At 41.4% G+C, this 27399-nt stretch overlaps 1 protein-coding gene across 5 annotated transcripts in view; it reads left to right on the top strand.

Annotated features, from left to right (window-relative positions):
* Positions 1-27399, top strand: part of ELOVL5 (ELOVL fatty acid elongase 5) — a 72173-nt gene that overhangs the window by 24950 nt on the left and 19824 nt on the right. For 2 of the 5 annotated variants that reach the window (XM_004771857.3, XM_013045515.2), the window contains 2 exons: positions 18766-18831; positions 21795-21982. In XM_004771857.3, the coding sequence (XP_004771914.1) occupies positions 18774-18831; positions 21795-21982 (246 nt within the window). In that variant the 5' untranslated portion in view covers positions 18766-18773. Of the gene's footprint in view, positions 1-8648; positions 8719-18765; positions 18832-20137; positions 20261-21794; positions 21987-27399 lie in introns of those variants that run through there. The other 3 variants (XM_013045513.2, XM_013045514.2, XM_045071224.1) reach the window with 3 other exon arrangements.

The raw sequence follows: 27399 nt of genomic DNA, 5'->3' as shown, positions 1-27399 counted from the left end.
CCTTCCCTGCTTCTCCAGCTTCATCTTTCACTTTGCTCTCCCCTCCCCTTAATCCCATCCTCTCCCCTGGCAAGCCATAACCCAAACATGATACTGAAGCCCCTCACCTGACCCATTTGTCCCTATGTAAAATTGACTATTCTTTTTTTATCTTCCCATTTCCCTTGCACATCCTTTTTGTCAAAGCAGCTCTATCACTTTATTACAGTTATTTATCACTTCTCTCTCCCTTTGCTAGACCCTGACCTCTCTGGAGGCAGGTTTACTGTCTCGTGGATTTCTCTGTCACAATGCATTAAATACATGGTTGATGGATGTTTGCTGCTGCCAGGAATGAAGGTGGTCATGCACTGTGCCAGCTGTTGTAGAGAACTTCAATTAATCCTTACCACCACCCCAGGAGTACTGGGCATTACTGTGCACGCATTTATAGATCAGGAAACTGAGGTCTGTACAGGTGAGCAACTTTCCAAGCATCCTATGTTACAATGCTGAGTCAGAGCACAGGATTGTAACTCAAATTATACATATCACAGATTATATTTTCTCCTAGAAATACTGAGAATCTATAGTCCTAAAGGGGCCACGTCATGATGAGTTAAGTGGCAGAGGGCCCATCTGGTGATTTTCTAAGTGATGTGACTGTCAACCACTTAAACATAGGGTTCCTAATACGGGGACTGGGATCCCTAGGATTTGGAAAACTCTAAATGTCAGTTTTATCATTTGTGGATAGAGAAAAGGTCTCTTTTGCTTTCATCAGATTTTTACAGTTGGTGTGGGATCTGCAAAAGGTTAATAACTACTAATGGAATGTTATTTCTATAGAAAATAGAATTTTCCAAAAACCAGAAGATTCATTTATAAGTTAACATCGGAACACAGCCCTTTTGTCAAGTAGAGATTATGTGTTTTGATAACTTGAATGAATGAATAAATGGAAAATTGCCTCTTTGCTATAGACTGAATGTTTGTGTATGTCCCCCACCACCAGATCCATATATTAAAGTTCTAACACACACACATTCTCCTCCCACCCCAATATATTGATATTTGGAGGTGAGGCCTTAGGGATGTAATGAGGTTTAGATGAGGTCATGAGTATGCCCATTATGGGATTAGTACCCCTTCAGAGAAGAGAGGAGATCTAGGCGCCCTCTGTCCCTACCTTGTGAGGATACAGCTGGAAGATGGGTGTGTTGGCAACCTAGGATGCGTGCATTCCTCAGGAACTTAGTCTGCTGGCATCTTGTTTTGGACATCTCAGGCTCCAGAACTGTGAAAAATAAATGTCTGTTATTTAAACCACCTGGCTGTGGTATTTTGTTTTAGCAGCCTGGACTAGGACACTCTCTTCCCTTCTCCTCTCTGGTGGCATGTATTAAATTGTTCATGTCTGTGAAAAAAATCTGGAGAAAAACATAGTACCTTTTAAACATGTCACTGCTTCTGTAATCACATTAGTTTTCTTCAAATAGTTGTTTTCATTTAGTTTCTGTAGAGAAAATGTGATGGCTTTTCCTGACCAAGGTGGGATATTATATATCATTTTATATGTGTCCCCCCTACCACCAATTAAACATTCTTGCCTTTCAGAGGTGGGGGGAGAGGTGTTGAGCTATTGCTGATTTGTGCTAAATTTGTATTTTGAAATGAACAAAAAGATGTAGATTTCAACTGGATGACAGTCCAGTCATTGGAGCTTCAGGGAGAGGACCATGTTCTCTTTTCTCTACCAGCAACCACAAGGCCGTAAACACATTTGGTGCTCTGTAAAGGCAATGTTGTTAAACAATGATACAAGCCATTTTGCAACCTAAATTCTTTTCCTAAAATTTTCACCTGATAGACTTCTCCGGGAAAGAATTTTTACAAGTTCTATATACAAATGGGTGTTTGGTTTTTTCCTCCTTCATTTTCATTTTGGGACTTGTTAGCATTTCTCCCTTGTTCTGGCTGTAGGTGGGCACTTGATTGACTTCATGTTAATTTGATTGCTGGCTTCCCTTTTTTCATTTTGTTACAGCAACCTGGCTTTTATGACAGCTCAGAGTTAAATACTGGTACTTGGGGAGAATTGAAATGAAGGGAAAATCTTTTTATTAGCCAGTTGGAATATTCAGTTACATTAATATGACTTGCTAAAATACTTGCAGTTCCACTAAAATGTAATCACTGTAGGGTCTGATTCTCAGCGTTTCACCTTTAATGGTCGTCAAGGGGGTTTTAAACACAGTGACACATTTGTTGAAAGTAGCACTCGGTGAAAAGCAGGAAAGCATTGCTAGGAAGAGATCTAATCTTATTGGAGAATTTCCAGAGAGGCTTACAGGAGACGTCATCTCAGCCTTTTCTGGAGTGCCCATGTCCTCTCGAGAGCTGTGGGAGTTGAACGACTCCCTCCTGTCTGCCGCAGGAAGAGCCACTGCCCAGCTCACATGTGGCGGGTGCACAACCCACACCCCCAGTAAACAGCGGAAGCATGATGATGGGGACTCTCCTGCATTACACAAGTGCTTCTGAACCTCCTTGTTTCTCAGTGGATTGAAGAGAAAATGGTCAAAAAAATAGAGGAAAGCACAGTTTTTATTTTTCATAGTGCAGTAAGCTTTTCTTAATATCAAACATCTAAAATCTGACAGCTCTCAGCGATTGCTATCTGAAGTTTCCTACATTCCATTTATGAGAATGAAAAGTGGCAAGGAAATTACTGATTGTAGGAACTTCTTTAAAACCACAGAGGCATAGTGTATTTATCCAAATTATCTATGCCTGCTTATCTGCAGACCTGAAAAATGGAATTTGGCATTCATAATTCTGACTGAAACACTCAAACATGACAGAATCCCTCTGAATCATTGTAAATTTTATTTAGGGAGATTTTATTAGTGTTGGTTTGTTTTGTTGTTGTTGTTTTTAAGTAAGCACTATACTGAGTGTGGGACTTGAACTCACAACCCTAAGATCAAGTTGCCTTACCAACTGAGCCAGCCAGGTGCCCCAAGGAAGAGTTTATTTAATATACTTAGTGATTTTCTTATTCTATGAAAACTGGCCTATGTGAGTTCTGTGATTCCTTGAAGTGAATCAGAACTTGACACTAATCAAAACAGTATTCCCCATAGCCTGAGTAGTCTGGATATAAATAAGCATTTACCAAGAAGCTACATTAGACTGGAAATTAAACTTAGTTAAAATACCAGCACTTTGGTCAATGGATTAAGCTTTCACAAATGGAGTCACAGTTCAGACAGTTCCTTTCCAGAATAAACTTTCCTTTACAGTTACACAGAAAGTCACAGCCATGTGTCATTGGATTGGGTTGGGGGTGTAGGGGATGATATTTGAATTTTTTTTTTTTTAAATCAAATGCTTAGTCTTGCTTATCTGTTTTCCTCACTTTTGTGGATATTTTAAAAGATTTCATTTGAGAGAGTAAGCACGAGTGTAGGGTGTGGGGAGGAGCAAAGGTAGAGGGAGAAGCAGACTCTCCTCTGAACAGGGAACACTGCATGGGTGGGGCTTGATCCTAGGACTCTGGGATCATGACCTGAGCTGAAGACAGATGCTTAACCGACTGTGCTACCCAGGCACACCCCAGTGTGGATCTTTTTCTTTTTATTAAACTTTTTGAGATTATTCTGGATTCCTAAGCAGTTACAAAAAATAATAGAGATCCCAAGAACCTTTTTTCCAGTTTCCCCTGCCGAGCTGTAGTTCAATGTCACAAGCACAATACTTACATTGTTACTGTCAAGCTACAGACCTCCTAGCCACATCTCTTCCCTCCTGACTTCACACCATCTCTGACCCCAAACACCCACTCCTCTCTTCTTCACCTCTAAGTTTGTCATTTCAAAATGCTATATAAATGGATTGGCCTTTTTCACTCAGCATACTTCTCTGGAACTTCATCCAGATTTTAATGTCTGTCAATAGAGTGTTCCTTTTTATTGCTGAGTAATGTTTTATGGCATGATCGTTTCCAGTTTTGGCTATTACGAGTAAAGCTGCTATGAACCAGGTACAGGTTTTTATGTGAACATAAGTTTTCATTTCTATAAATAACCAATAATTTTGTTTTAATGGTAGCTTAATATTTAATTGTATGCTTGTACCACAGTTTATTTAGCTAGTACTTCTAGATGGATATTTAAACCACCCCACCCTTTGTTTTTCTTCTGTTACATCACTGATAACAGTCCTATAGGTAAACTGTAATGCACATCTGCTTTTATTTCTTCATATAAGGATTTATAGAAATGGGCTTGAGTATGTGAAATTTTTAAGCTTTTTTTTTTAATTTTTAAGCTTTTTCAACGTTTTTATTTTAAGTGCATCTAATCCCAAAGCGCTTTTTTTGTTTGTTTGTTTAACGTCAAAAACACCATATAGGTCAGCACTTTACACTTCCGCTCCCACCGTTCTCCAGCCCCAGACAACCACTAGTATTCTTTGTATGGATTGTCCCTTGCGGACATTTCATGTAAATGGAGTCATACAATATGTGACCTTTTTTTTTTTTTTTGTCTCTGGATTCTTTTGCTTATTAGCATAATGTTTTCCAGGTTCATTTATGTTGTAGCACATGTGTACCAATACTTCCTTCCTTTCATGGCTGAAGAACATTCTGTTCTGTTGTGTGGCTGTATATATACTATATTTTGTTTATCAGTCAATGGACTTTTGGGATGTGTCCATTTTTTAGCTATTGTAAATGATGGCACTGTGAATATTTGTGTGCAGGTTTTTATGTGGACATATATTTTCATTTCTCTTGGGTATCTGCCTAGAGGTAGAATTGCTGATGTTAAGGTAACTCTGTGTTTCACTTTTTAAGGACCTGCCTAATGTTTTCTACAGCAGACGTATCAGGTGACAGTCCTACCAGCAATGTGTGCATGTTCCAATTTCTCCATATCCTCGCCAGCTTGTAATTGTCTGTCTGTATGTTTGTAGTCATCCTAATGAGTGTGGATCTTATTAAGAGATGGGGCCAGAGCTATTTGAGCAATACTAACTTACTGCTGGGTGGCCCTCCTAACATATGAAAACCCTTTGCATGCTACTTCTCAGTGGTGCAAGTTAGCTATCTCCGGGTTTCTGTAGCAGAGGAGGCAATTGTGAAATTGTGAACCTGCCTCCCACCCAGCCAGAGCACTTGACCTGCTGTGCAACCCTGGGAGGAGCCCATCCCATCTGACTGGCAGCCCTTTGAGCTGTGCTGGTGGGCTAAAGGGCCTACAGAGGCCCGGGGCGAGTACCTACCTGTTGAGTACCTACCTGTCATTCCTGGCCTCAGGTGCTATTTTGAAACAAATGTTTACAGAAACTCTTATGTAGAAAGATTTCTATGCTACATTGTATCATAAGAACAGCAGTTTATCTTTTTACAGGAAAAAAAAAATGGTCTTGGGTACTGTGAGATACAGAAAGGTTTGTGGTTTTCATTTTCATAGGTGGCATTTTGAAATACATAAACTGACAAAATGATAGCTTTAAATGTACATTAAAAAAAAAAAAAAGTCAGCTGTGGTGAATTGCATAGCACCCAAGACATGGACAGAGTAAAGTAACCAGCCCTTCTCAATGTGCCTGGGGCTTTCCTGGGATTGGTTTGTTCCCCCACCCCATATATTTTATAACTTGGGAAACCCCTGAGTTCCAATAAACCAGGACAGTTGGCAGCCCCAAGCCTGTAATCTGCAGAATAAGTAAATGGTCCTTTTTGTTGTTTGAACAAGTTATCTGAACTCTCTGAACTTTGGTTTCTTCATCTAAAAATGAGGATAAATCTTTATTGAGCCTTTGAAAAGCTCGATCTGTAGTAATCAATAAATGCTATAAATAAATAATAAATGTTAGCTTCCCCTCACTCTAGTAATTGAAGTGTTCATATTGTTTTCATAAGCATATTTTGTACTTTAGAAACAGTGCTTTTCATTGCCTTCCCAGTTCCAGTTTAGTCAAGATAGAGGGAGCATTTATTCTTTAGGGCCGAGCTGCCACTAGTGCCTTGGTCATGTGTCCTAACCAGACAGAAAGCCAGCAAGAGAAAAAGTGTTGACTTCGAAGAACCTCTGCTATCAGCCTCACTGACCTGTTGGCTTCTAAGCCTTGCCTCTGTTGCTGAGGAACAAATCCCTGTAAGATTTACAGCTTCAGACAGCAATCACCTATGTCCCTCCAGTCTCTGAGGTTCCAGAATCCCACAGAAGCTTAGCCCGGGGCTTCTGGCTCAGGACCTTAGATGCAGCCGGAGTGGTGCTGCAGCCATCCACAGCTGCCAGGCTCACTCGAGGTCATTGGCAGAGAGCTTCCGTTTCTTGCCATGCTGTCCTCCCCTGTACAACTGCCCACAACCTGGCAGCTGGCATTCTCCAGGGCTCACGATCTAAAAAACAGACAGAAACACAGGGACTGACCAAGGTGGAAGTCACAGTGTTTTTCCAGGCTGATCTGAGAAGTGACACACCATACCTTTTGCTATTTTGGTCATACGCACAGCCCTGATTCAGTGTAGTAGTGGGATTGTTTGGCAGCGGGCATCTCAGAGGTTGCCTCTCATGACACCAGAGCCGCTAAGGGGAACCTCACCATCTCATCCAGGCAGTGGAGTTACCAAGAAAGGCTCCATTTAGGACTGATGATAACAAGGCCCAAGGCAGCTCCCATATCTCAGCCGGTGTCCACATTCTGCCCCTTGTCCCCTTCCAAGGAATATACACAGTTGGCTGTGGCCCAGTACGTGCCATGATTTCTGGTGGTGGCAGCCAATCAGTGGCATCCCGTGCTGCCCGTTCAGGGTGATGAAACAAGTAGTTACGAAATTCCTTTTTTATTTCATTCAGCTTGAGAGATGGGTTGAAAGGAAATGGGGCATTTTTGTTATTTTTTTCCTGGCTGGTGGAGTTAGAGCAAATAGGGAATTGTAACAAAATTTGTTAGAATGAAAAATAGTTTGTCCTTGAGACCACAGCCCTTGTCTAGACTCTGTCAGTGTAATGCAATATATGGATACTGTCTGGGTGACAGAACATCAAGAACTGCAGGGGATTTATTAGCATCCAAAAGCCCAATTTATTAATTTACCTATATGTGAATACATATATATAATAAATATATATTATTTTATAGTATATATTAAAAATAGGGGCACGTGGGTGGCTCAGTGGGTTGAGCCTCTGCTTTTAGTTCAGGTCATGATCTCGGGGTCCTGGGACTGAGCCCCACATCAGGCTCTCTGCTCAACCGGGAGCCTGCCTCCTCCTTTCTCTCCTCCTGCCTCTCTGCCTACTTGTGATCTCTGTCTATCAAATAAATAAATAAAATCTTTCTTTAAAAAATAATATATTAAAAATATGTAACATAACATGTTTATAATATAATACATAATATAGTATAAAATATAACATATATAATATTTATATATGAATATATTAAATATATTGTATATAGTATAATATCACATATATATACACATATGCGGCAGTGGTTCCCAGAGAAGGCTGTTCATCTAAATAACATTTCAAAAAGATGAATTTCTCAGCCTCTAGACTGTTGAATCAGATTTCTAGGAGTGGGTCCCAGAAGTTTCTAGGTATGGTATCACAGTGTCTGTCTTTTACAGCTTCTAGGTGATTCTCGATGCAGACAGATTTGAGTGCTCTTGGATAGGAAACTCTGAAAGGCCTGGAGTCATTCATTTATGGTTTCAACCAGTCATCAGCCACCTGTCAGGCATCAGTCCAGGCTCTCTGCAGCTACCAATGGGAACGTCAGAGGTTTGCCCTTGAAGAGCTTAGAGCTTAATTGGGATTGTGAACGAATGAACAGATAATTACAGTGTAACTGTTAATCACATCATTTAAACAATAAGCTTATAATTTTATCACTGATTGAGATAGAGTGGAAGTGTGGTGATGGGCATGTGAAAAGTAGGCAAGGAGGATTTTGCCGCTCCTGTTTCCATCATCTTCCCCTCTAGGGAAGACCCCCTGAGACCTCTGTTACTAAGTAGCTTAGGTGGATACAACTGGTGTTTGGTTTAACTTGATAATGTTATTTATTTTTTGACAATGTTATTTAAAATAAAATTAATTATCTCATAGATATGAACTCAAACAGTATTGATACATATTGTCACGATCCTTTTAATAAGCATATGAAGAAGCTTCTATGAAAGTTATGTGGGCTGTTTTGTTTTTGTTTTTATTTTTTTTTAAAGATTTATTTATTTTAGAGAGCACTCACATGAGTAGGTGAACGAACAGAAAGAGAGAATCTTCCAGCAGACTCCCCGCTGAGCGTGGAGCCTGCCATGAGGCTTGATCACAAGACCCTTGAAATCATGACCTGAGCTGAAACCAACAGTCAGACACTTAACTGTCTCAGCCACCCAGGTGCCCCTACATGCGCTATTCTAAGATCAGTAAATCATAGGGTAGGAGATTGGCCTCACATTCTGTCTCCACCCAAGTCCTGTGACTTTTGTCAACTCAGCCACTTTCCCAGTTGTAGTAAATGGATAAATTCATTGGGCATCTTCCATGTGCTAGTTACTAGAAGTACAAAAAAAGGTATCTCAGGCACCTCCTTCCACACTGCTGAAGAAGGTCTGAACATTGATTTTTCTTTTCCATCCACAGAGGAGTCAATGGCAACATCCCCTTAACATTCCAGAGGAATTTATCTAGAGACTCAAAAATCTCCATACTGGCAAGTATCATTATGACATGTGATTCATCCAAAATAGAGAATAGTAGAGCTGTGAGTGGTAGATGTGGGCACAGTTCATTGCCCACGGCCTTTCCAGGGAACTCTGATATGGCTTAGCAAAACTCTTAAAACCATTAAATGTGAATTTGGTAATGGCAAAGGTCTTTGTAAGATGATAATACAAATGTACAAATATACAAGTAATACAAATAGGTTTGCAACCTATAATGTGTGCCATGCACTCGCCAGTCTGAGTATTTGGTATGTATTTAATCAAGTAGGAATGTACTGTAATTACTTTTTAAAAAATTTTATTTTTTAAGTAACCTCTACTCCCATCGTGGGGCTTAAATTCAGTCCCAAGATCAAAAGTTATATGCTGTACCAACTGAACCAGCCAGATGCCCCTGTAATTGCATTTATTTTATAAATAACAAAACCAGGGTGTAAAGGGTGAGTCACTTGCCCAAGGTCACATGGCTAGTATGGTGGAGCAGGGATCTGAACCCAAGCTGTATGGCTCCAGGATGTGTGCTCCTAACTACTGCTCCCCGTAAGTGATGGACTCACAGGGATCTTTGTACAGTGTATACTGGTCTACCTTTCAAGAAGAGGGGTCATGTCTGCATCAGTAGTAGATCTGTAGTGTATCTGCATCTGTTGATATTCTGATGTGGCAGTAAGCTGTTTGACACATGGTAGGTGCTTGTTCAATATTTGTGAATTCAGTGAGTCAGTCCCCTTTCAGGTGACTAGTAGAGAGAAAGGCAGTCATTCTGCGAGATTTCTTGGGAGCACAGGAATAAAAGCAGTCAGAGGGATGACCCAAACCCAGGGCTTGATCTTTTGCCTTGTTTCTCACTGCAGCCTTGAGGGGATTAACTTCTTCTTGTCAGCAGAACTCTGGGAGAACAGAGTTCCAAGTCCATCCGCAGCAATCTGGCCTTCATCCCCCAGCCAGGAGAGTTCTGTGTGTAGAGTAGCATTGTCTTTTCCCACGACATTGCGCTTCACCTGAGCGGAAGTCCTCGCCTGTTCTTCTTCTGTGAACAAGTGAGAATGCAGGTGTCCTACCAGAGTAACTTTGTTCAGTGAACCCCTCTCCAGATGTTTGTCAGTCAAGTGGGATGGTGTGTGGGCCCTTTTCTCCCCCTCCTGAGAACTGCGGGAAGAACTTTGAATTGGTTGGCAAGTTCTGTTCTTCAGCTATGATCAAGAATTGCCCTAGAAGAAAGTTTGAAGGCAGTGTTACTCTCCCTCTTCCCACTGCTGAAAAAATTATCTACATCTGAATTTCTCAGATTGAGTATATTTATGTATTGCCTTCCAAAGTAGAGAAATAATCTTTCTCAAGTGGGGAAGAAATTCCCTATGACTGTTTTGGGGGGGAGGGACTGTTAATCATTTTGGTATTTTGTTATAGTTTCTTTCACACCTTATGAGGAGAACAACTCTGTTAGAGTTCTAAATCCCTAGCACTGAAGAGCTCTTCTCTGGGGAATGCCTTCTGTAAGCAGGACTTAGTCCATGTTTCAGGAAGCTCCCTTTGTGGGCTCGTGTGTATGACTGCATGATGCTGTTGCCCTTCTTCTATTTCATAATAGCAGGTGTATCTCCTCATTGATGATATCACCAATAGATAATTGTTGAATGCATAGAACAAATTGCCCTTTGAGGGATTTGGGCTTTACCTAAGGATGTACAGAGTGTGGTCCCATAATACCTGAAAAAAATAAATATCCAAGTCCTATCAAAGTTGAAGTAGATATGTGCTAAACGAGTTGTCAAGACCACAGAGCTACAAGAGGCCAACAGAGAGTCTTTGTATCATCTAATCTGGGCCTGGGAGAAGGGGTTGGAAGTGAAGACTAAGGGAGAGCAGAGAGGAAAGACCACAGATGATTGACTTAAAAACAAAGCCACAGGGGTGACTCCACTGGTTTAGAAGACTGTTCTTCTCCAGCAGTGGTTAAAATAGTAATTCTTAATTAACTGGTGGCACCCAAGGAGTGGGAGATTGGGCACTTCTCTTTTAACCTATCTAATCTTTGTAGTAAGGGAAATTGATTATTGCAACATTTAAAATCCATCTCCCCACCACCACCACACACACACATTGAACACTACACCAGAATGAAGCTGTTCAGCTTTCTTTAACCATGGAGCTAACCCAAAGCCATCCTTTGCAGTGCATATTAGTGCCCTAATTTTGCAGTTATTTATCCAAAGCCCCAAATAGGACTGTGTTTTCTCTCTACATGTGTGATGTATGGTAGACAACATGATTGTGTCAGAGTTTGTTATGCCCTTAGAATGGAGGCTAGAAAGTATGGAAATTCTACAGGAAAAAAGAATAAGCATAGGGCGCCTGAGTGGCTCATTTGATTGGGCAGCTGCCTTCTTCAGCTCAGGTCATGATCCAGAGTCCGGGGGATCGAGTTCCGCATTGGGCTCCCAGCTCCACTGGAAGTCTGCTTCTCCCTCTGACCTTCTCCCCTCTCATGCTCTCTCTCACACTCTCTCTCTCTCTCTCTCAAATAAATAATCTTTTAAAACAAAAGAATAGGGATAGATATGTGCTTTGGCAGAGTGACAATACCACTATTGATGTGGCAGATAATTTCTCTTGAGCCAAGATTTAATCCAGAGTTGTCATTTATTTAAATGTGAGCATTCTAAAGGAATTTTCTTGTCAGTTTACTTTCATACCTGAAATCTTGCTAGTACTTAGATATTCTTCCCCTTATAATCTTTATGACAGTTTTTATATTTTAACATTTCTGAGCAAGGTATGGTTTATGTTCCTCCTCTCATTGCGGAGCTGATTTTTTCCAACCTAGAAAAACCTTTTTAAATTCAGGAAAGAGTGTTGTGACTACCAAATTAAAGCACTGTTTAATTTTTCGTGTTATTGGCAGTCAGCTCGAAGAATGTTCCCATGCCTGCTTAACACAAGTTGACTGTTAAAGAGATGAATGGGTCGGAGAAGAGAAAGTGGAGGGAGATTTCATCCTGACCCCCTTGTAGCTCGTCAGCTCAGTTGACTCAGTTTTACATGAACTATGACAAGTCAAAGAATAAATAAACCAGATGTGATGAGGAAGTTATGCTAAACAGTAGTTAAATGTCTGCAGTAAACACATCTGTAAGCCAAAAGCCATGTCTGACTTGACTGATTTTGCAGGAAAGGGAGTTATCGCAGCAAGCCGACTGCTGCCTACTGTCATCACCTTAGCAGCAAGAAGAGCCAATACTTGACCCTACAGATCTTTACTACTTACCTGTGAGTCCAGGAAATTAACTTTCTTTACTATAGTAAATTTTTAAAAATCTTGATGTCTCTTAAAACAGATTTACCCTAAGATCTTAATACTTTTCAGTTGCTGAACAACCTTCCAGCTTTCTCCCGCTGCAGCTATAAACAGTCAAGATGATAGCGTTTGCATTCTTAGTGAGACCAAAAACTCGTCTTGAGAGCTACGGTGGAAGAACTTTTTATGCCATCTCTCATTAACCCCAGCACCCTTCTGTTGTCACCACCACCCCATCCCCCACCATTCTCTTATATTTTGTGATCCCTCTTGGGAGCCAAATGGAAAGGAGGGGGGTGCAACTGTTCTGCTTAAAGCTTAGTGCAGTGTCTTTTTTCAGACAAGCCTCCAGCAAACTCTTTGATAGCAGATCAAAGGCACGGTAATGCTTATTTAACCTCACACAGATGATTCACCTGGCCATACTCCTCCTGGAGGGAGCTGACAGATGGATTTTCCACATGAGCAGGGCTCTCTTCGGAGGAGAGAGCTGTTTTTGCCATTTTGAGGTCTGCTTACATCAGGGTGTTCAGGTTTCTGCATTTCATTCTGTGGTGGTTGCAATGTTTCTCTTGTGTTCAAGCCTAAGGCACACCTCAGTCCTGTAATTCTTAGTATGGGTGGCAGGAACTTGTCTCAGGACACAGAATTAATATTTGATTCAGAGTGCCTGGGCGGCTCAGTCAGTTAAGTGTCTGCCTTCAGCTCAGGTCATGATCTCAGGTCCTGGGATCAAGTCCCACATCATTGGGCTCCCTGCTCAGTGGAGAGTCTGCTTCCTGCTCTCCATCTGCCCTTCCCCACCCCACCCCCGCCTGTGTGTGTGCTCGCTCGCTCTCTCAAGTGAATAAATCTCTTAAAAAATATTTGATTCAGATATGGGTATGCTGAACTCTCACACCCTCTTATAATCTAGGGTAATTTAAGGGAGTGGCCATACCCCGTTAGTTTTCTTAGTGAGATACTTATGGTGAGGCACAATTATAATACAGTCGCATGGTTACCACAAACACTCCAGAATTTGATAGTGGGAAGTGGCTTGCAACTAAGAGTATCCTTTGAAAAATGTGCATAAAAGAGGAAAATCTATTTTTCTTTTGTGGGGGGACGGTGGAGGGGCAGAGGAAGAGAGAGACTCTTAAGCAGACTCCATGCTTAGTGTGGAGCCCAGCACAGGGCTTGAGATCATGACCTGAGCTGAAATCCAGAGGGACATGCTTAACTGACTGAGCCCCTCAGTCTATTCTAATTTACTTGCTTGCCTCTGATTTCTACCCTTATCCCATTTTTATTGTCATTATTTTTTCTGTGTGGCTTATGAATGAACTAGTGAATACTTGGAATACTGTCATAGAATTTTTTTTCAACAGATCCTGTTGCTTCCCATCATGACCAACTCTGAGAAGCCCTGTAGGTTGAGTGGGCATCAGAGATTTAGGGCTACGGAGGCTGGGGAAGCAATGCTTGGCCTGGTGTCAGTGTGATCTGGTTCCTGGGAGGTGCTGACCACCCCCTTTTCCTGTCTCTTTGGGGAACCAGCCAGATCAAAGAATGGCTTATTCTTTTGCTTCATTTAGGACCCGAGCTTCTCTACCATGGGCCCAGTGCCTGGGCTTGGTCCCTGCTAGTACAATTGTATGGAGCAGCTGTTTTCCCACTTGGCCCAACTTGCCCAAGCTGCCGGTAGGGTGACTTGGATTACTGAGAAGGGGTGTTTTTGGCCCACGGGCAGCCTGGCAGAGGGGGGACTGCAACCGTCCGGCCGCCCACAGACCTGGCAGTACAGTTGAATGTCTTGTGCAAAGTGGGTCATACCGTTCTCATGATCGCAGATCACTAGGCAAAGAGTCCAGGGTTTTTCCAGGACTGTTTGCCTCTCCTGTTCTGTTAGAGAACTATAAAAGAGTAGAGCTGGGCCCATAGACCTCTCAGCAAGTGCCGGATTCACCCAGTAGGGTGGGCCGGCCCCGCCTGGCTGTGAAGAATTCATTTGCTGAGACCTTTTGTACTGTTCCTGTGGCTCAGCAAGGGAGGTGATGAGGAAAAGGGCATGGTGCTGGCAAGCCGCCTGCAGCCAGGAGGATGAGGGGACGGTGGCAGTGAGAGCAATTAAGCTTTGGCATCTTCTGTTCCCAGCCTTTTGGCCACGTGCTCTCTGCAAGCTGTGCCATGTGGTTGCTTTCTGTGGCTCACCACTGAGTGAGCTCCGGGTGCCAGGCGGAGAGTGGGGGACAGAAGGCCTCTCGTGTTGCTGCCATCCACTACCCCTCTCCCCCCGCCTAGCCTGTGGCCTTTGAACATGCCATGCACGTGCTGGCGTTGGGGCTCCTGCACTCACCTATCCCTCTAACTGGAATGCCCTTTGCCTCGATGCTCCTTCTGTTCAGGTGTCTGCTGTCTAGTGCCCTTGTACATCAGGGGGCCTTGTACATTCTCCAAAGTGGATCCTGTTCCATGACCCCACCCCCGACCCCTGCTGTATTACTTGCTTGCTGATAGTCCCTTTACATAACAGATTCTGTATGTGTGTGTTTCTCCGCCAGCGTGGAGTTTTGTCTTGTTCCTGCTGCGTCCCTCAGTGCCTGTGTGCCTGGCACATAGAGGGCACTTGGTAGGTGGATGGCGGGAGTGAAAAAGTGGGTACACGGTACGGACGGATACCAGATACGTGGCTGGCCAGACAGAAACGTGAGCTGACACCGGGGAAATAATGAAAGTAAAGCTTTGACGACAGTTTCTTGGTAACCTGGGTAAAAACAAACACCTGCATCTGACAGGATTACCGTACACGTCCAGCTGTGGGTGTGGTAGAGGGAGTTTGGGGGGAACCTTTCACACGGCAGAGTCCAGCCCAGAATCAGGCCTGTGGTTCACAGACCAGCACTCCACTGAGTCAGGGCCTGTGTGCCAGGGACCATCTCTGCCCATGCTTTCACTCCCTTCCTGTGGATATTCCTCCCTTACTATTCTCCACATATGTTTTGCTAGCTGTTTCATGTGTTCCTAAGTTTGATTGTGAGAAGTTCTGCCAACCTAAGACAGGAATTCTCACATGAAAAAGAAATGCAGTCTAAGAACAGATGTGCTATTACAGAGAAAATCATATGTTGTGTGTGCTTTTGTAGAGATGTTCCATCTCAGCGAGTCACAGGAGTGCTCCTGGGCCTGCCAGCTTCCTCGGGGCCTCTTTTCAAGATGGGTTTAGACTGGGGTTGCTCAGACAGATGGCTTTTCACAGAATTCTTGAATATCTCCAAATACTAAATTTCACAGTTTCTTCTGGTAACCTGCTGCTGGCTTCAGGATTCTTGGACTGAAATTTTACCTTATGTTTAATCAAGCTCCTTTTCTGTTGCTGTGATGTTAGCCTAGATTCTCAAACTGAACGCTGTCCTAGGCATTGTTCTTACAATGATGTGTCGTTATACCAGTTCCTGGGCCTCCTTTTTTCCAAGACCACTCATGTTCTTCCTACCTCCCAACTCTCTCCCACAGGTCAGTTCCTTGTCATGTTTGACTTCTTTTTTTTCCCCCTACTTGTTTCCACCTTTTCTATATCCTCCTCATATTAAAAACAAAAACAAAAACAAAACAAAACTGGTTACAGCCCCTCTGGTTAAATTGGTTAAAAGTTAGAATGATTCCCTTGTCAGGTCTTTTCCTCGTGCTAGATCCCATGTTACTGTTACTTGAATGGCGTCTCGACAGCTGATTAGTATTAAGTACACAGCTTGTTGTAGTATGCACCGTTCTGACACCCACTCATTCGCTGGATGAGCTTGGTTTTGTTTTCGGTTTATAGCCCCGGGCTTCCTTCTGCCCTGTGAATGTCAAGTTTGTTCTAGGTTTCTAGGTCTGCTCCTTTGCCTCTGCCCCTGCTCAGCAACACTCTGTACACAGTAGGTGCTTGGTATTTGTGAATCTCATCACTACATTCATTTCAGCCTTGTTCTCCTTGATTACTGCCTCCTATTAACAGCTCCTCTCTCGGTGATGCTATCAGCTCACCTATCTTCAATTGCTGTCCGCCTTGAAGGGGAAGTTGTGGGTGGGTTGTCAGGATGACTAGGGGCTCACTGATGGCATTGAGTGCACAGGGACCAGGGACAGAAGGCCGGCAGTGCCCTGCTGAGAAACACAAGCAGCCATTGATGGCGGTATCCCTCATGGAGCTGAACCTGTTGCGGACCTACAGCGGAAAACCTTTATTGAGGCCTTACTGTATGCCTGGCACTGCTCTAGGGATTTAATGTGTATTAAATCATTTGATCTTCTTAACCTTTGAGGCAATTACTGTACATTTGCCACCATTTTACAGATGAGAGGTTAAATAACATGTCCAAAGTCACATTGTTAGTAAGTGGACAAAATGGATTTCAAACCTAGGTGGTCTTGGGGCACTGGGTGGTTCATTTGGTTAAGCATCTGCCTTTGGCTCAGCTCACGGTCCTGGGGTTCTGGGATTGAGCCCCACATCTGGCTCCCTACTCAGCAGGAAGTCTGCTTCTCTCTCTCCCTCTGCCACACCCCTGGCTCATGCATGTGCACATTCTCTCTCTCTCTCTCAAAAATAAATGAAATCTGAAGGAAAAAAAAAAAAGTGGTATGATGAAGAGCCCAGCACTTACCCACCTAATCACCTGCCAGCCTGTTATCCTGTATACCTGCTCTCAGCCCCTTTTTGCTTAATACCTGATTTTTATATCTGTAATATGATCCATTCATAAGCTATGTATTCATTAAGTAAAAGCAGGATCTAGATTTAAAATGTTTTGGAAGAAGGTGGATTTGTCGCTGGTGGGCAGCTTGTCCATCAGTGACTCAGTGCAGTAGTCAACATGTTCATAACCTTGTTCCTCCTTGTGCCTGTTTGCTTTTCATTGGGGATTAAGGGGACCTCATGACCTCCATATACATGGTCCACCATCCATCACAGATAAAGTTAAATTTTATTAGAATGATCTCAATTTCACAAAAACAGGATGTTTGTTCTAGGTGATTTTCAGTAGATGATGAAAAAAATAATTAGATACAGTTAAATTATTTTCCAGCTGTTAGACTTTGAATAGATAAAGCATCCTTAAATGGATGGCATCCTTTTTAAGAGGAATTCTGCTTAGGAAATATAAAGCTTAACCAATTCTCAAATCTTCTAGAATTTCTGTCCCCTGAAGAGGTTCAGTTTTGGGCAGGAAAATGGGTCAGAACCAGAATGGTCTTAGGAATACAGTATATTAAAAAGCTGTATAATTTTCAGGATTTCAGAAGTGACCTAGTACTGTGATTGTGTATAATTGTTGGCACTTGGATGTGTAGAGGTTGGTGGCTTCCTGGTTTCCAGCCATGGGTTGAGGGAGTCAGTACCTTTCTTGCGCACCCCACTCCCCACCCCCAACCCAGGGTGGAAGGGACAGGTGTAAGAAGAGAACTCTGGTAACTACTACTTTCTAAGTGTTCTTGGTGGTCTCTGTCTCACTGCTGGCTAGATTGACACAGTTGTAACTACTAGAGTCCACGGATGAAGGGAAGTTTTATCCATGAAATTAGCCAAAGAGCACACATACTTCAGTGCCATAAGCCAAGAAAGAGAAGTATCATTAAATGATTAACAGCTTACTTTAGTTAATAAAACCAATTTTGCCTTTGCCCTTGGAAAGTAAAATATTTGTGGTTAATTCTGTGAAGAGTAAATGTATGCCTTCTAACTTTAATATAGAAAATAGTATTTGAAAAAATACTTAGCTCTACTGTAAATGTATATCTTAAATGGGAAATGTGGGGAGCTATAAAATCTTAGAAGATAAAGGTAAATCTGTAACTACTGATAGACTATATTTCCAAGATGTTTTAAGTGAAAGCAAGCAAGTAATATATACTCCTTAATATAACATTGTTTTCTCTTTGTTCACTATAACCTCCACAGTAAGAATATATTTTATATCACAACATATATCAGCATACTTATGTGATACAATAACAGAGATTTATGAAAATATTCATTCTCACTGGAGGCAGAGAACTCTGATTAATATTACTGTAATTGCTTTCTAATGCTAAGTTGACCTAATCATCTAGTAATGGGTTGAAATCCACAATTGTAAAAACAATTGGTATGACCCCTTTTGTGCTCAGAAGAGAAAAGTCTCGAGGTATGTCCAAGAAATGTTACCATCGGTTCTGACAGTGGGGCTTCGGGATTGTGGTTGGAGCGAAGTGATGAGATTTTTTGTTTGTTTGTTTGTTTTGTTTTCTTTTTTCCATGGACATGAAATACTTTTAAATAATAATTAATGAAGATAGCAAGCAGAGGACTCCATCTCTTCACTGTGGCCTTCCTTTCTCCAACATGGCTCTTCCTTTCTTGCCTACAGTCTTACCTCAAGCTCTGGTTCCTGCCCAGATGGGATCTTCTCCCGTCTGCCGCCTTTTTCAGTCCAGTTCCACTCTTCTCCCCACTGAGATTCCAGCTTCACGGAAAGCATTTTTATGGAACTGCGAAAAGAACTTTAGAAAACTGGCACTTCATTTATAAAGTGAATTCACGGGATTCTGTCTTTCCTTTGGTTTTCAAATTAGACACAGCACACAAGTAACTTTGGGAGTTAAAAAAAAATTTCAGCATAACCTTGTCTGTAGCATGTTCTTTGAAAAGGATTTGTTCTTGTTCTTTTATGAAAAAGCACTGTATAAAAAGCATTTTGAGTAGAGATTAATCAATGTCTGTTTTTCTTAATAGGTTTTAAAATGGAAAATTTTGATGCATCACGTAGTACCTATTTCAAGGCATTGCTAGGCCCCCGAGGTAAGGTGGTTTTGGTTTTGCTCCCCTCCCCTTATGGATACTTATAAATATTGCATGAACAGATTCTAGAAAACATTAGCATCTTCTATGATAAAACTAACGCTTTGTCCTGGATAACAAGGGGCTTAGAAAAGTCCTGTGATGTCGGTCTTGAAGTGGTGAAGTGTCCCTGGCTATTGGAGCAGACCCACAGCTACTGTGACCCTCTGCTGACTGTAGCTGGGGGTTCAGATTATGCTAGAAAGTTTGCAGCCCAGGAATGCTGCAGATTTTACCATCACTGGTGGAACGTTTTCCTTAGTTCTTGCGAGTCTGCAGCTGAGACTGGTTTCCAAAATGCACTGCTGGAGTAATTTAAAACGTGTCCCCTTTTACAATTTTAAAGACTTATTAATGTCCTTTCATGTTGTGTCACATCAGTGGGTAAATATATACACCTCACTTTTTATGCTTTTTTTATGCTTTTTTATACTTCATCGTTTGTTTCCTCTTAGGAAGTAAATCAGCTCCATATTGCGCTCTTTGAATGTCACCTGTAATGATACATGATGTATCTATAAAGAAGGAACTTTTTAGGTTCACAGAGTCATTAAAAAATTGCAAGAAGCTTTTAAATAGATGAAAAGATTCAGTTTCACTTCTGAAAACAGCGAAAGAAATTCAGTCTCTTAGCGTGGTAGAAATGAAATGTGTTTGATAGCAGTGATGATGTGGGAAAAGAGTCTACCTGGTATGACCTCTCTGAAGGGTAATTGTGTCTTCCATTGAAATAAAAATGCACATGCCCTTTGACTCAGCTATTTGACTCCTGAGCCTTCATCCTAGAACTTGTCTTGATCAGATATGCGAAGATAGGAATAAGGGTGTTCTCTGCAGCATTGCTTGACAAGACTGGGAATAATCTAGGTGCCCATCAGGAGGGGGCAGGTTAAATCAATTAGTGTATAGCCAAATGAGAAAAACAAGTTAGATCATCTTGAATATTTACTTGCATTGAGATGATGCCTTATTTCAACCGTATGGGTCAAAAGAATCCAATTTTAAACAGCTGAAACAATAATAAACATGACAAAGATTGAGAAAACTCCTGAGTTTTTTCAGGGACTCAGGACACTTGTTCTTGTCATTTTCTACTTTGTATTCTCAGTATATCAACAGTTGTGTACCTAGAAAAGTCCCTCCACCTTTCATGGCTGCAGAAGCCACAGGTGGCACCTGCCGAAGAGAAGGAAAACATGTGATTGCTTGCATAAATTTGAGAATAAGGAAACTCTTCCCCAGCACCTTTCACCCAACTGCCATTTCCTCAGAGCTCCATGGCCACAATTGTTTCACATGCCCGTGTCTGAACAAGTCAGCACAGGGTGGCAGAGACTACCAGAGTTGGCTCGAGCCCTGGGGACTTCCTGCCTGGAGATACAGTGGGGCTGTAAGTACTGGAAGTATTTGGCAATATAGAAAGAGGTTGCACATATGGCATATGGCCTTATGAAATTTCAAAAGCAAGGTGTAAAATAGAGCATTAAGTGAAAGGAAATGGGAGGGGTTTCTGTGTGTGCATTTACTGTTTGTGATCTATATGTGCACACAAACATATGTAACAGTCTAATGTTAGTTGCTAAATGAGAATTTGTTTTCTCACAGTTGATAGCCAGGGCCCAGAGTTGAGAACACAAGGCATTAAGAACCTCCTCCTTTAAGTCCACTGGGACCACCTTAGCCTAAGTAATGGAGAGAGGAGGGAGGGCATCTTCCTCTAAAGCCATGGCAGGAGCACTACAGAGAGACACTGAGTGAATTTAGAATGTCTGCAAGAAAGGAGACTGACAACCTGTTCTCCAACTGGATGGCTGCTTTTCCTGCAAGATCAAGAGAAAAAGTATTGGGGAAGGTAGCAGGATGGCCCAGTCAGGAGGTCAAAGCGGGGACAGAGACTATGCTTACTAGCTGCTGCTTCTCTGAAGATGGAGGAGGCAAAACGTACATGCGCCTCTGAGCTCCAGAGTAGGTGACCTTGGAGGGGAGATAAGATTGAGGAGTGAAAGGTTTTGGGGGGGTTCATCAAAGCAGCATGCCAAGGGGAATGTGCTGCAGAGGTGGCTTCCTGGGCATCGATCACAGGCTGAAGTTGACTTACAGGGGACAGGTTAACACCTGGGGGAGGGTTGGCTGCCAGGGAGTTTACCCCCATCCAAAGAGAGGGCTGTCAGATTGCTCCCGCAGCTATAGCTGCGTGGAACTAATTTTCCTCATCCCTGTAGGGAAAGGAGGAGGAGAGAGCAGGAGAGAGCTCTCCTCCCCCTGTAGCATCTTTGAAACAGTGTAGGTCTTCTCTCTCAAGCTGCTGCTGCTCCTGTGGTTCCCTAAATAGTCACCGCACTGGTCCTTGCTACCTCACCCCTTTTTATTTTTCTTTAAAAAGTACTGTCCCCTCTGCTGTTGACCATTGCACTCATAGTAGATACTGCCTTTCTCATTGGGGTGACTGTGACTGTCATTAAGCTGGATGAATAGCCCATTTTCTCTGAGTCTGCACCTGCTGGGCAGACTAGCAGACACTTCAGGTGAGGACTCTGGAGTTCAAAAAGACTGTCATTTGTGGAGTTCTGTTATCTTGTGCATCAGTCAGCAGCTCTGGTCGGTAAATACAGTTAGTGGCAAATTTAGCTTTCTCCTTGCTTTCCTTAAGATTCTTTGGAATACGTATTATTTTTACATAGCAAAAACCATGTATGATATGCACATTACTCAGAACACATAACAGGAGCTTCACCTTGTATGACAAATATTGAAAACTCCTGCTTCCTCTTCCAGTTGCTTCGTTGGCATTAGGAACTGGAGTATCAGATGACTATTATAAAATTATGGGGAGAGAAGATTTTTAATGTTTGGGGAAAAAAGTTGTAGTTGTTTTTATATCTGCCTTATTAATCACTAAATATTTTTCTTTTATTACTTTCCAGATACCAGAGTAAAAGGATGGTTTCTTCTGGACAATTATATACCTACTTTTATCTGCTCTGTCATATACTTACTAATTGTATGGCTGGGACCAAAATACATGAAGAATAGGCAGCCGTTCTCTTGCCGGAGAATTTTAGTGGTCTATAACCTTGGCCTCACATTGCTGTCTCTCTATATGTTCTGTGAGGTAGGTCTCCCCCTTAAATGTGCTCTGATCACCGTCCTGAATGGTGTTCCTAAATGAGGAAGGGCAGCTGTGTTGCAGGGTGGGATGGGGGACTGGGAGAGCAAATACATTAATCCATTTTGAGTATGTTTTAAAATTGATTTTTCTAAAATGCCAGAGTTGTTTTTATAAATATGCCTTCTAGAATATCTAAAATAGAAGCCTTTGCTATTGATTGTTTTGTGATGCTTCATATCATATTCAGAATTAAGTAGTTCCAGAAATACATTTATGCAGGCAGAATACAGGGTGGAAAATGAACAAAATGTGAAAAACAGATCTGTAAACATTTTATTATTTAAGCCTTTAATAAATACAGGATTTTCATTTGGAGGTGGAAGAGGAAGGAAGTGGGTAGCAGTTGTGTTTGGTATGTTTTTTGGTAAGTCGGCCTCTTGCCTGATCTGATAACTGTAAATAGCTTTGAGATTTGACAAATTCAGTTTTTAAAAGCTAAAAGGAGTGTACGGTGAGATCTGCGTTTAAGATTTGAATGGTCTGTAAGTTTGGGCCAAATTATTTTTTCTATATAACTGGGATGTTGAAAAACTATTATTTGAAGATCTTGGAGGCAGACATTATAGCTGAAATAAAAATGAAAGAAACTGAAATCAAAACTTAGGTCCTCCCTGTTTTTCATTGTTGTGTAATACAGGCTTTAAGGCTAATGGCGGGGGCGGGGGGAGCTGCCCTCCGAGGGTAAGCACAGTTTGTGTACGGTTTTAGGGGAGGGACTCCACCTTTCAGGCTTACAGTACAAATGTCTCGCAACCCAAAACTATTGTTCTATCTCTAGGTGGAGAATTTAGCCACATACAAACATTTGCAAGCACTCCCTTTTAGATTTTTAACCTTTTATTGTGGCTTTAATTCTCCAAGGAGTAGTAAAGAAGAAGATAAGGGAAGGAGGGGGAAATCAAAATGAATCTTAAATTTGTGTTGAGAGGAAAGAATGAATTCTCCATCCGCCTGAGCCCCCTTCATCCTGCCTCCCTGTCTGTGTGCATGCGGTTGTGTGTGAGAGTGCGTCTGAGTGCTTACACCAGTGCAGAACACTCTGATCGTGAGAGGTATTTATTGCACCTGTGGGAGGTCTGGACCTTGTTCGCCTATGTGTGTTTCATAAGCCAGCTAAAGAGTTTAGGAATAGAATGGTAGATGCTGTTATCATTATGTTTATGCTTGATACTCTGTGAAATGCTTACAACCCCCTTTTTCACTTTTTCTGTCCTGTTCTAGAATGAAGGCAGTTTAATTAGCCTCCAAGATGGATATTGCAGGACTGGAGGCAGGGCAGTGCATAGGAATGACTCCTGGGCGCAGCACTGTGCACGTCTCTGTGTTCAAGGGACAAAGCTACAGCAAAGTGTCAGGTTTTTCAGAGTTAATTGTTTACTTTCCCATAATTGATAGATGATACAGCCATTTCCTTAAGAAAGCTTTTGTAGAGTTTATTGTTATACATAGCAGTATTTTAGAGAAAAAATATTTAAGATTATTAAATCTTCTAGAAATTAAGGATCTGCCTTATGGGTTTCTCAAGCCCTGGAGATAGAGCCAGAACTTCGTAATTAACTTCTCTCAAACAGATCATTCTTGGTGGAAAGAGGGGAAGAACGGTGCTGTATAAATTGCTGCTGTGTGCATAGGACTGAATTTGTATGGTCCAGAAGCACTGTGGTAGGAAATACAGATTTTCCTCTGACAGCTTGGTGAGAACTAGACGTGACATTGAGCCATCTGAGCACTGGATGAAGAGACCTAAGAAATAATACAGTGGAGGAAAACAGTCCTAACTGACGATTTAGGGTAGGTACAATAGTAATCCTAAGGAGGCAGTAATTCTTTAATTTAAATCCAGTTTCTAAAATATGTCCAGAGCAGCTGTTCCTGAGTTGAAAATAAGCCCCACATTTTACTACTTGTTATATGTATTTGCATTTGATTTTTGTTTGACTTTTTTCCCTGTATGTACATTAGTAATACCATTATAACATATCCTTTGTCAAGTTTTTCATTTCCTCTTAGCTCCTGTTTTTTTTTGTTTTTTTTTTTTCTTTTAACTAGGATTTATATTCCATTGGCTGTTAAAACCTAGGAGGGCAGTTACGGAGTTTTATGACAGATCAAACTGAGGAGGTCATATATCCCAGTTGGGCCCCACAGTTCAGCAAAGTGTCCCAGGAACCATTTGCCTGTGGTCACACAGTTGGCAGAGTCTTGATTATTGGGCTTTATTTACCCTCCTGCTTATCTACATATTTGGGTCTGTAAGGAATTTAAAAAATAAATATGTAGTCATTGATAGTTCTGTTTATTTTATTCCGTGTGAATTCACAGCTGCCTTGGCAAGTTCTGGGCTAATACAAATAAAAGTAGCTGTCACTTAAAGGAGACAAAGAGAAATCTTACAAGAAGAGAGATAACAAGGAAGTGAAAGGGAGAGAGTCACTATGAGTTTAAAATTACCAGAAGCAGGAAAATAACTAAATGACAGTTTGAAAATTGTGAAACAGAGTTTAAAATCCAGAAAAAGTCTACACTTGTTCATAGTGACTGTGGTTGATTGTGAGAGAGTAAAAAAGACTTGGATTACATACAGTTTTCTCCAAAAATCTTAGTGTTTATTCTCAGGAAAATGATCGTAGATCCCTGATTAGAAGTGTATTTGAACAGTGATGTGTTTTAGATTAAAAATGCAGGACTTTATGACAAGCCTTTTGGCTTTTAGTTTCTAAATGAGGTGTTAACGAATCACAGTCAAGGGTCACCTGGGTGGCTCGGTCAGTTAAGCATCTGCCTTTGGCTCAGGTCATGATCCCAGGGTCCTGGGATAGAGCCCCACATCAGACTGCTTGCTCAGAAGGGAGCCTGCTTCTCCCTCTGCCTTTCGCTCCCCCTGCTTATGCTCCCTCTCTCTCTGTCACATAAATACAATCTTGAAAAAAAATAAAATCACAATCAGTGGTGAAGGCTCAAATAAAATTTCATAGAAGAGTAACAGCTTAGTTTGTGTTAGTTTCTCAGCATTGTAAATCTGTGCCCTCTGTAGCAAATTTAAAATTCTTGTGTGCCTTTTCTACCCTTTGAGATGGAGGGCATATTTTGTCTTTATTGAAGCCCCCCCCCCCCATGTTTCCCCAAGCTACCTGTAAGTCCCTGAGCTCCAGATTGAGAATGCCCAACCGTACAATGCCAGATGTGGCTTCTCATGATGCAGTATATGTCCAAGCTGGACTCATTTCCATTGCCCCCCACTTCTTACTCCTTTTTTTTTTTAATTTTTTATTTCTTTTCAGCGTAACAATATTCATTGTTTTTGCACTACACCCAGTGCTCTGTGCAATCCGTGCCCTCTCTAATACCCACCACCTGGTTCCCCCAACCCTTCACCTCCTTCCACTCAGGTGTTCCTCTGGGTGTGGCCTCAGCATCCTGTCCCTCACACACTGATCACTGGCTTGGAAGATGGCTGTGATCTCAGTGTTTCTTCCCTCTGTTAATGTGGCTCCACCAAATGTTTCGTGAGTATTGGGGTAGAAAAAAAGCAAATGCCTGAACCATGGTTTTACTTTATTTAACAAAATCATAGATTACAAATAAGATTGTTTTTTTGAGTACTTATTTGTGTTTATTCCCTTGCAGTTAGAACTGCAGTTAGAACTTGTGAATAGGGTGAGAGACTTCAGACATTTAGAACATTTAAAATGCAATTTTAAAGCAGTGGTTGATAGCTGGATAGACGGATCTGGATTGGCATAGAACCAAAACTTCCTCTTTCTTCCCCATTGTATTTCTTACTTTAAATTGTAATTTCAAAACTACTTCAACATATGGAAAGTATACTCACATAAATGATATCTATGTGCCTCACAAATATTGACCTTTTATTATTGGTTTGGATTATTTGTTTTAAAAAGAAAATATTAGGGATAACTGGGTGGCTCAGTTAAACCCCCATGTTGAGCTTACTGTTCAGCAGGGAGTCTGCTTCTCCCTCTTTTGTCTGCTCCCCCCACTGACACTTTCTCTCTCTCTCCCATAAACAAATAAAATCTTTAAAAAATTATTAAAATGCATGTGATAAGCCCTGGGTGTTATACACAACTGAAAAATTGTTGAACATTACCTCTGAAACTGATGATATGCTATATGTTGGCTAATTGAATTTAAATTTTTTAAAAAATATTATAAAAATGCATCTGAAATACAGCCCCTTCCCAGATAAAACTTTCTTCTGAAGTTCATATGTTTCTTCTCTAAATATGTTTTTATACTTTCCATACATGTGTATATTCTGGGAAATTTTTTAATTTATGTTAATGGCTTACTGTTTATACTCTTTCAGATAGCTTTCTTTTAGTGAATATTAAATTGTGAGATGACTCCATGTTGACTCATAGAGCTTTAATTTAGTTAATTTCTGTATTATTTCAGTGTTAGAATTTAGTATACCATTTTAGGAAGTTTTCTTTGCATGAACGTACAGATTTCCATTGATAGTGTTGTATGGAGTACTCTTGGTCTCCTTGTGCAAGTGTGATTTTTTTTTTTTTTTAACTAGATACACTAGGACTTTAATGACTGAATCTGATAGTCTCTTTTCTTTTAGTGGGGAAATGTAACCCATTTTCATTTAGCGTAGTGATTATTTTAGAATAATTTCTATCATCTTTTTTGTGTGTATATGTTTTCTGTGTCCTTTTTTTCCTTCTTTCCTATTTTTTGTTGAATTTTTGTGTTTACTTTTTCATTTACTGATTGAATATTCATTCTAATTCTGTATTTTAGTGTTGTCCATAAGTTCTTAATATGCCTTCTCAACTTCATAAAGTCTACGGTGAATTCTTATTTCCACCCTCCTGAGTCATACAGGACACTGGAAGTTCACTTGCTGATCCCCATCTCCTGTGTGTCTCCATCGCATTTCGTCCCAGCGTTTGTTAAATGTCCTGCACTGTTTTGTCCTGCACAATCTTTGCAGTCAGGGCTTGCTCTTTGCTGTGCTCACTCCTGATCTGTGAAATCCATTCCTCCCTTTGAGGCTCCGTTTCCTTCTCCTGGAGTAGTTCTTTGCTGTGAAGACTCAACTCTCAGTCTCTGTTTGAGCATCATTTTTTAAAAAATATTTATTTTTTTAACAGAGTGAGAAAGAGATCACAAGTAGGCAGAGAGGAGATCAAAAGTAGGCAGAGAGGCAGGCAGAGAGGGGGGAAGCAGGCTCCCTGCTGAGCAGAGCGCCTGACACGGGGCTCGATCCCAGGACCCTGGAATCATGACCTGAGCTGAAGGCAGAGGTTTATCCCACTGAGCCACCCAGGCGCCCCTTGAGCATTATTTTATTGGTCTTTAGGCATAGAACTCTAGATGAAGTTATT

This window comes from Mustela putorius, unplaced genomic scaffold (genome assembly GCF_011764305.1).
Source record: "Mustela putorius furo isolate JIRA1106 unplaced genomic scaffold, ASM1176430v1.1 tig00003983_pilon_pilon_pilon, whole genome shotgun sequence".
In the NCBI taxonomy this organism is placed as follows: domain Eukaryota; kingdom Metazoa; phylum Chordata; class Mammalia; order Carnivora; family Mustelidae; genus Mustela; species Mustela putorius.
Note: the sequence above shows the minus strand (reverse complement) of the source record. Positions and strands in the feature narration are given on the sequence as shown.